The 10396-nt window shown below is 40.0% G+C and overlaps 1 protein-coding gene across 1 annotated transcript in view; it reads right to left on the bottom strand.

Moving 5' to 3' along the window:
* Window positions 1-4697: 4697 nt before the first annotated feature.
* Window positions 4698-10396, bottom strand: part of tmem121ab (transmembrane protein 121Ab) — a 28346-nt gene continuing 22647 nt past the window's right edge. Inside the window, exon 2 of the mRNA XM_057352985.1 lies at window positions 4698-8198. Within this exon, the coding sequence (XP_057208968.1) occupies window positions 6482-7432 (951 nt within the window). The 5' untranslated portion in view covers window positions 7433-8198 and the 3' untranslated portion in view covers window positions 4698-6481. The remainder of the gene's footprint in view (window positions 8199-10396) is intronic.

The raw sequence follows: 10396 nt of genomic DNA, 5'->3' as shown, positions 1-10396 counted from the left end.
ATATAGACACACATTTATCAAAAGTGATTTTAGATAATGACATTTGTGTAGACATTTGTGAGATTTATCAGTATATATTTTTAAATTATTTTATTTGTGTATTTTTACAATGAAGCTAAAAATGTTATCGCCCCCTCCACGTAAACTAATGGGACGCGAGCCAAACCAAGAACGAAATATACTTCAAAAACATTTTTCCAAAGATGGATTCTGTAATTTTGTTAGTTCGTAGATGTATGTTCAAGTGTTCGTGTTTCTAATAAGTGTGATAAAAAAACAAGATGCTACAAAAACGGGGTGTGACGAGATGATTGACATCTGTGATTGACAGCATCTCTGATTGTGCACTCATTCTATCCCAAAAGCACGAGTGTACAAGTGAAGCACACTTCGCCATACCCATAATGCACTGCGAGTCTCAGCGATTACCGAAAACGTTTTTCTTTGTTAAATTATTTGACAGGCCAAAATAAATGACAAACAATATCCGGGCATTACAGACATCCTTTTTGAAGTTTTGTGTGACGCGAGTGATTGACGCATTAAAGAAGCCTGAATCGACTCGGGATTCAGTTTGACTCACACAGCTCGCTCACTCACCTGACACTCCTGAATTGTTTGGGGCGTTTTTTTTTTACTTTGCTGAACTCTGTAGAAGACAGAGTTGGATGAAGTGAAATATTACAAAACACACAATCCAGTGAAACAAAACACGAGACCCATCTGTCGTCAGTCATCGATAAAGATTTCAAGATGATACTCTCGTGTGCAGTATAACTTACAGGTAAGTTAAAGACATTTTCCAATCCAGTGAGTATCAAACACGTATATAATGCCATCGAACGAAAGATAAACACCAAAGCACATGTATTACAATTTGATTCTAGTTTCTCATGCAGTCAAGAAACGTTAAAGGGATTCTGCAGTCAGCGTGTATGTTTTTAGTTAAACAGTGAGTCGACCAGCAGGTGGCGCTCCAACTTCAACGTTTGGTTTTTATGCGTTTGAAATCGTTTTGTTGTGATACTGCACCTGTATTCACTTTTTCTCTGGCCTCATGACACAGAAGTGCTCAAGGTTCTGATTTCTTTAAACAACCAGAACTGATTTCCTGTACTTGTTTGGTTGTTCCTTGAAATATCTTGTTGTTTTCCTCCATTTTCTTGTTATTGTCCTCTGAAGCAATCTGTATTGTAAAGTGCAATATAAATACAAGTGTCTTGACCTTGCGGGGACACTTGTGTGAAATTGATGTGAACTGACTTTTACTTAAAAACATTAGTTGGTTAAGTTGTTTCCCAACCAAAAACAACGAAAAATATCAAGTCTTATTTTTGTTATCCAGTGCAGTGAAACCAAGACTTGTTTTTTGCATCACTATCACAGTACAGAGTATGAATAAATAATTAATGCCTCGGGTTGAAAATCTGTGGATTTGTAACTTGTCTGACAAATAGAGCCGTGCCTATCAGCCTCTGGGTCCAGATGTAAAAAAAAAACGCCATTTCAACTCCCGCGTGCACCACATTTATGTGTTTTAAAATCTGATTTTATGGAGTGTTCATGTCTGTGAGATATAATCCATCTGTTGCCGCTAAACTCTCTGGTTTTACAGCTTCATTCTCAGGTGAAAGCTCTTGTTTAAGTGCTGACGCTCCAGCTGTCAGTACGCTGCATTTGGTCCATGATGACTTTCTCATTGACTGCTTGTGTCTCAATTCTTCCCCGCTAGTCGAGCGTGTATAACAGCACGGTTTGATGACACTGTCAGGGCTCGTGCAGTTTTGCATGGAGAGAAGTCCTTTTCTGAATTTCACCGACTTTCTGTTGACTTGACGTGGATCGAGTAGAATAGCCGTTGTCTTGATGGGTTTGTGTAACGTAGCTGTGCAGTTTCTGACATTTACACCCTCTTGTATTCCTTAGAGAGAGATTTTCTTGTTCAGGTTCAGTCTGAATTTCACAGATATTCGATCAAACCGTTCAAACACGGGCCCATCACAGAATCTGTCTAATGATGAAACCTTTCCCTGGTTTTATAGATTTGTGTTCGAAGAATGTGATTTTTTGCGTTCTCGAGGAGAAACGGGGTTAATGCGTCCTGCAGTGAGTTATTCTCATAATTCATCTAAATACATTCATGCTAATTCATCATTTCAGCGCCCTGTTGAAAAAACCAGCATATGCTGGGTTAGGTCTGTTTTGATGCTGGTTTGACCGGCTTAAACCAGCTAAGGACCAGCACATGACCAGCTTAAACCAGCAAAGCATCATCAAAACATACCAAACCAGCCTATGCTGTTTTTTTCAACAGGGCGTTTAGCATTAAAAACAATTGTAAGACACACAAACACAGCGTGTGTTGAGACTCATTAGCATAATCTAATTAAACTTTAGTCCTTTCCAGTCGAACTCTTAATAATAAATGTTATTAAAGTGAATAAACAGCGTCGCCGTATCCGTCTTTCCGTAAGGAAGCCGCACACAAAGCATTGGAATTAAATTAAGACCCAAAATTCTCCTGTCATGCTACACTTCCCAAATGAGTCATTTGCAGTTTTGGATTAGTTCCATGCGTTGCCTTTTAAATACGGAAGATGACGATTTCCTGTCCAAACAAAACTGTGTAATCGGTGACTGCTGAAGTGAACAAACCCCGATTCTGGGGTTTCCTGGAGGTTTGAATGAAGATTGTAGACGTTTCACATCATGAAACGCTCTGTGAGAAGAGCATTAGTGTTGGAGAAGATCCAAGTCACACATTTCCCAGCGAGTTTAACATTATGGGTAACTTTTATTTTGTGTGACATTTTAAATGTACTGAAGTGTTTTTAATGGAAATTATTTTTTTCATGTGGCGCTGCATCATTGTATTGACGTCCATAGGGAATCTTGCAATAGTCATTCTTTATATATATTCAGTGTTTTTAAATGCAGTTATTATGTCGATAATGTATCGCGATACCACGAAATCCTATTGTAATCAAGCTGGCTGTGATATGCAAAGTGTTGATATTTGTTTTAATGCGTCGCTTGTCCGTGAAGCACGGCTCTGGGATCAGTAGGAAATGCTGCTCGATCTAAAAGCAGTGCGAGTTTGAGCCGCTTATAATGTGCATTTGCAAAAGCAACACCTGTCAAACATGATCATTATAAATATACTTTATTATCATGAAAATACCTGATGAGGCTTGAGTAACAGTGATAAAAAGATGTCCATATGCATTTCCTAGATTCTAGAAGGTGTCGTGGTCTTCTTCTGCAGTGCGTATTTGGAGTTTCCGCACGAGAGCGCCCTCTGGCTTTCGGATGCAGCAGCATTTTCCCGTACTTCACTCAAAAGCTGTGCATAAATCACCTGATATTTATCGTCGGTTTATCGTGACAGCCCTTGTCTGGTCAATAATAGTAAACAAACATGGGAATTGCGTGTTATGGAATGTTTACGGAGGAATATAATTTAATCTGAAATGTTGTATTTCAACTTGAAATGAATGGAGCAAATTTTAGGTTTCATTTCACTTCTGCAAAGTATTGTTTTATTGATATTTGGGTGGTATGTGACCCTGGAAAAGTTTGTGGCAGATTTTTTGACTTTCACAACAATTCGCGCTTGTAAAAAGACCTTTATAATGCATTCTCGTGACTTTTATGTTTATGCATTTGAAAGTGAATTGCATGACATTAAATGGATCGAACTGGGGATCGAACCTTTGACCTTGTGTTGCTATCGCAATGCTTTACCGACTTTAGGCCTTAAAGGTACAGTTCTCTCAAAAATGAGAATTCCTTCATCATTTATTCACCCTCATGTCGTGTCAAACCTGTTAGACTTGCTTTATTCCGCAGAAGATATTTTGAAGAATGTCGATAACCAAACAACACTGAACACCATTGACTTCCATTGCATAAACACAAAACCACTTGAGACATTTCTCAAAATATCTTCTTTTGTGTTCCACTGAAGACAGACTCGCATACAGATTTACAACGATGATAGAATTCTTATTTTTGGCTTTAGAACTGTCTTTATGATTGTTCTTGCCCAAACATTGACTGCGGTTCAGAGAGACTTTTGATATTTTAAAACTAAGAATGTTTCTATTAATGAGTTCAATTAAGCTGACAAATATATATCTAGCAGTCTGTTTTAATAACTGCCTGTCCGTCTGTAGAAATGACTGCCGGGACATTCCAACAATGTAATTTGTTGTAGCTTTTCGTGATAAAGTGAAGGGAAATGATATGTTGCCGTGTTCCTGTTGTCAGGTGGTGGGCGGTTGCTGAAGTAGACAAATTCTCTTAAAAGCACTGAACCCAGAGGGGCGAGTCAACGCTCATTGTGAGCATGACACCGACCGTATGCAGGTGGCAATAAATGAATGTCGTTGAAATGTAATACATCGTTTACTCATTCGTGTCTCGTGTGAGAGGAAAAGGTGTTTAATTCCCGAGTGCTCGGCCCTGATGTTTTCTGGAATGGGTTCGGTGCTGTGTGGCTCTAGAGAGGCGAGCATCCGCTGATGGAGGCCACGTGTCATTTATTTCATTTTCTCGTGGCGTTTACCCCCCCAACCCCGATCTGATTCTGCACACACCGTGCGTTTATTTGTACAAGAGCTGAAATAGAAACGCCGTAATCTCTCGTGTTCACCTGCTGAGAAACATGTGAATCATATGCGTTTTTTTTTCTCACTTTTTTTATTAAACAGCTGAATCCTTGAACAAAAACGTAAAAAAAGCAAGTACACAATAATAATAATAAATAATAATAATTTACGTATCCATATACGATCCAAGAAGTGCATTCTCTGTTTTTATTTTCTGAGGGAAAGCAACTCCATAATGGTTATCTGCACGATTATTATTTTTATACTGTACCTCTCTCGTCCTCCTCTGTTCAGTCTTTCAAATATACTAATATCTGTAAAGCCAACACAAACTCATACACGCGCAGTGCTAAATCTCCATTCAGGATGTGTGTAAAAGAGATAAATATCTGATGTCACCTGAACATCAGACACAGCCGATGGACGTGAGAAATATTTTGTACAGCAGTCTTTACTGTGCCCCCACTTTTATTTGACCTCATACTGTAAGTCACTAGACCGTAACAGAAATAGAAACCCCACAATGCTTCAGCTTCTCGCTGTGTCAAAGGAGCCGACAGAAGTCATTTCATATCAACTCAACTTCTGTCAGGAGTGAGTAAATAGAGTCTTTTCTTTTCTCATTTTTAGACACCATTCATGTGCTCTGTCTGATCTTCTAGTGTCTCCTCTACAATTATTGTATGACTCTTATATATCAAGAAAACATGTATGGAAGACTTTTTCATAAAATTGTGTTTGTTTTTAGTGTTGAGGTCTGATTAAGGTATGAACGCATTGCCAGCAGATTTTTGTGGTCATAATATGAAAAATCATCCTTTTTAGCTGCATTTGTGGTGGCCATTTGTTAAAAGGGGAGACACCTATTACATCACTTATAATTCTTTCAGCTCAAAGGTCAATCTTTAGGCTACATATGAAATAGTCAAGGATGTCAGATGTTTTTGTTAAAAAAATGGTCTAGACTAAACGATTCACCCAAACAAATTATGACTTTAAAGTGATAAATCACCCAAAAAAGGAAAGTCTGTCATTATTTACTCATCATCTTGTTGTTTCAAACCTAATGACTTCCTTCCTTCCGCAGAACACGAAAGAAGATATTTTAAAGAAAGTTGGGAAACGAACAGCACTGGATCCCATTCACTTCTATTGTATGAACACAAAACCAATGCAAATGAATGGGGTCCAGTTAACAACATTCTTCAAAATATCTTCTAATGTGTTCTGCGCAAGAAAGAAAGTCATACAGGTTTGAAATGACAAAAGAGTGAGTAAATGACAGAATTTTTACTATCCCTTTTATACAGTTTTAATGACTTAAACGTCTTGCATCGTGCACTTTGACATTTTTTGCACTATTCTGTAAAATAATTTATATATTTTTTTGGTGAGCTTTTGCCCTGATTGGTCACCTCCGGATCCATTTATTTAAAAAAGTGTTGATTTATGCATCTTAAAAATGTTCTAACATTTGGCTTTATATTACACTACACTATTCTTTCATTCATATAAAAAATCTCTCTTTATGTACCGCGATCATACAAATCCTGTTAAATTAAAACATGACATCTCTCAATGTTTTATTTTCTTTAGAGAGTGTTGACAATTTTTTTGAGTTGTCGTTAGTTTTATATTATTATATTCTAGGGTCTTGTTTCGACTTCAAATGTGTACGTTTCATCTCGGATCCTTTCTTTATTTTTTATCATATACACGGTATGATTGTACAATTTGGGTTTAACGTTAACATTTCATCATGAGACGTCTATGATAAAGCAAAATTCCAACTTCTGGTTGAGTTGACATGAAATGAGTCACTTTCTCTTACAACTGTGCCAAACATACGTTTTGTGTTTTCTTATGTCATGTCATGTATCCATGATCTCTCGCGCTGGAGTGGGTTCGTGCGGAAGGCTCGTAGCGTTGGGCAAAGCCTGTCCGTGTCCTACAGAGTTCTGCTGGACTTCCATGGGAATACCGGAGGCGTTCTCCCGAGCGGGGAATTCCATCGTCTGTTTCCGATACTCGAGGAAGGTACACACCTTGGTGGCGATGGCCACCACGTTCTTTCCGATGAAGATGGTTGAAACCCGGCTGTCCTGAAAGAGCACCATGTTGACTCCACGTATGAGGATGGTGACGACGTTGATGGTGACCAGACTGAGGAGAGGATACAGCATCATCTTTTGCGGAGACGCGTGGTCGCCCTGAACGCTGATCTCGCTCAAAGACACGCAGGGGAGAATCAGCAGCAAAATGTAACCGTAGAAGAACATCAAACCTTCCGCCCAAATGGGCAGACCCGTCCGCTGGGGCTCCCAGAGGTTCGCCTGCATGTCGAGCAAGTCCAACAAGTCCAGGGCCACCCAGAAGAGCCGGCCCCTCATGTCCTCTTTCCTCCTAAAGGTCCGAACGTATTCCATGCTGTCCAGAGCCACCAGAACCAGATAGAGACCCGGCACGCACACGGATAGCAACAGAGTCAACGCCTTCCTGGCCACCGTCTCCAAACTCTTGCGGTCGGCCTTACAGTTCTGGAAGACGAAGTAAAGCTTGATCTCCAGAACGAAGATGTAGAGGAACCAGAGGACCATGGCGTAGCCGCGCCGGGCCGTCCGCACCTCCGCACCCACCCACACCGCCACGTAACGGAGGACTATGAGAAAGCAGACGTCTCCCACCAGCACAATGATGCAGACGCCGATCTTGCGCGGGCCCTGGTTCTGCTCCACTAGGTAGGCGTCCATGAAGGCCATGCTTGTCATGATGACGAAGGTGGTGAGACACACATGCCGCTTGTCCGGTGGTGGCAACACCATGCTGAGGGCCACCACGGCATGCGCTCGCTCGCGGTAACGTCGTCCCCTCCGTTGATTTGCTTTTTGGGCACAGTTTGAAAATAAATACGGGACGTTTACGTATCCGGTCGGAGAGAGCTTTAATTTCTAAAAGTCCAAAGGTACACCCGCGAAGACAGGATTCTCCCCAAAACCCATTTGCCACCAGCTGACAGTTTGATTCATAGCTTGGCCAGGGTCGTGTATCGATTCTGATTCTTGAGAAACGGTGTTAAACGATACAAAGTTTGTACTGCAGTACATCGCCACGGTAACACAACTCATAAATAGCCAAGCTAATTGCGCAATCTCCGTCCTGGCAGATGATTCTTCTCCGACCCAACGCACGAGAAATCCGCTCATTTATCAGTGGGGTCGTATCGATCGCGTCGGACCGCACAACCTCAGCATTCTCAGATGACATGCGGTAATCCTCTCTCTCGTCGTCATGGTAACGGAAGGTGATGAGAGGATGCATCGGGGTCAGAGTTCCTCGAGGTAAAGTACAGTCCTCTCCTCCGTAAGCCGGTTCTGGTTTACGTGGTACCGCAAAGAAAACCTTTTAAATGATTTTTGTGTTTTGGATGCAGGGACTGAACGCAGCGGATGGAGCGGCTGGTTTTTAGCCATAGATCATTTGGACAAAGGGTCAGTGGCCCCCGGGACCTGACATCTCGGTGAGGCTCCCTCGGGGCAAAGCTCTTTTACTGGGCTTCAGTTGCATCCTTTCCTCTTTCTCTGGCACGACCTGGAAAAGAGAGTGAAGAACAGGGTCTGTCAGCATAAAGAGGATAATAAATCACATCTCTGAGTAAGAAGCCGACACTGCATCCTCTCCTGCCATTGTGTCAGCATTTACATGTGCGCTTTATCCAGTGCGACCGGTCGAGGTATAAGCTTCATCAGAACCTGTGAGCTTTAACTGTTGAGCTACAGGAACGATTGAAAAGAGCTTGGAGAAAAAACACCGTTACTTTCTTTTTAAAGAGACTGTCTATGTAACCTCACAATTCAGGGCAATAATCCGTGGCAGTTTTCAAGCATTGATTTGATCTTTACATGCAAGATGGTGGAAGCCAAGAACACCTCTTTTTTTCTATATATGAAAGTACTGTAGTATAAACATCAGCTATTACATGTTTTATATTGACAGTGCTTTTAAATGCACATGCTTTATTTTTACCAAGTATCACCATTTTTAAACTCTTACATTACTTTCTGATATCTGATACTTTGAATAAAAGCATCTGCTAAATGACTAAATGTAAACGTAATTATCACTGTTCTGGTTTTGTCTGGTAACATAGAAACTCGCATTTTCTGTAAAGCTGCTTTGAAACATTATGCATTATTAAAAGTGCTTTACCAGTAAACAGGGCTGTACGTTAAATTTTTGCACATAGCACCGGTGTTACAGAGGTTTAAAGTTTTGTAGCACAGGCCAAACAGTTGTAGCGCAAGTATACGTCTGATATCATCTTTAAAAAAACAAAAGTGCTGGTGATCACATAAATAGACAGGTAACTGAAAATGGACATTAACGTTATATAAATTGGGTTCATAAAATTTTTAGTTATTCCCAAATTATTTTTTTCCTTTTAAATCTTTCTGAGTTCTGTATTTTCAATGATTTACTCTACAGTAGTAAATACATTTGTACTATAGTATTTACAACACTAAACTGCAGTAAAATTCTTGTGTACTATAGTTTATTTGAACCTTACTATAATAAATATTAAAGTTTACTATAGTGTTTACTACAGTTTATACAAGTTAATTATTTTATCATCTGGTTCAAATAAAAGCGGACTTTTATTTTGGCGGGTGGTCGCGAAGACGCATGAGTTACAGTGTTTGACAGTAGCTTCACTTAAACAGTGAAATGCTCGTAAAATAAATTCGAAAAACTCTGTGGATAAAGTTCATGTGTTCATGTCCTTGTATTGTGAGATACAGATAAATCCACGAGTGTCACGCTTGTAACATGTTAAAGTTTGCAGCTCATTCACTCATAGACATGCAGAACATGTTTAAATAGTAGAATTCCGGTTTCGTGATCCCTTGCATGTTTTCCCACATCGTGCAGATCACAGGGCTCAATGGACGCGATGCAGCCGGAAAACAAGTTTTAATTGCAAAAACGAAAATAAATAGTGATGGGCCTAAGTTAAAGTAAAATAAAAGTAAAATAAAAAATTACAATGCTTATTTTTTCATGAAGCATTGCAGCGTTTATTGTAAATAGTTTATCAATGTGGGTCATTGTCCTTTAAAAATTTGTGTGCCCTCAAAATCATCCGTTAACTCCTCCCCGTCAACTGTCAGTCTGCTGCCAGTTCCATTTCAAAATGCAACGGCTGTTTTTATTCATCCAATCAAATCGCAGAGAAAGACACAAACCACGTCCACTATTTTTCTTATTAGAAATTCCATTTCACTCGGAAATGTGTCAAAATCTGGAAGTAAAAACGATCGCAACTTCCGGTCCACGAGGACTTTAACCTCACATACCAACACGCACAACCACAAACGCACTTCACACAAACAAGCGACTCTGTCTGATGCACCTGCCAAACTGTATCGCACGCTAAACATTTCCTAGTGGATGGTTGTCCAGTTCTGAGAAAATTGTACACGGCACAGCATGAAAATTCATGCTGGTGTAAACTGGATTTTACACCGGAGGTCCTCCGTTTTTACTTAATCCCAGGGGAAGATGTCATTGCTCAAAAGCTACTCGTTCGTGGAAAGATTTCTTGTATGTCAGCTGACTGTGTGCATTTGTGTTTCTCCTCATGTAGTAGAAATAATGTTTAGGTGTAAATAATAGAAGTATTAAATGAATGTAGAACGTTGGTGTTTGTTGCCATTTGTCGGATAAATTGCCTCAAAGGAAACACATGAGAAAGGACAAAGGACACACTTTTGCTCTCACTTTTGTTTTCA

Source organism: Triplophysa rosa, linkage group LG15, assembly GCF_024868665.1.
Source record: "Triplophysa rosa linkage group LG15, Trosa_1v2, whole genome shotgun sequence".
In the NCBI taxonomy this organism is placed as follows: domain Eukaryota; kingdom Metazoa; phylum Chordata; class Actinopteri; order Cypriniformes; family Nemacheilidae; genus Triplophysa; species Triplophysa rosa.
The sequence above is the reverse complement of the archived record's forward strand: the minus strand, read 5'-3'. Positions and strand labels throughout refer to the sequence as shown.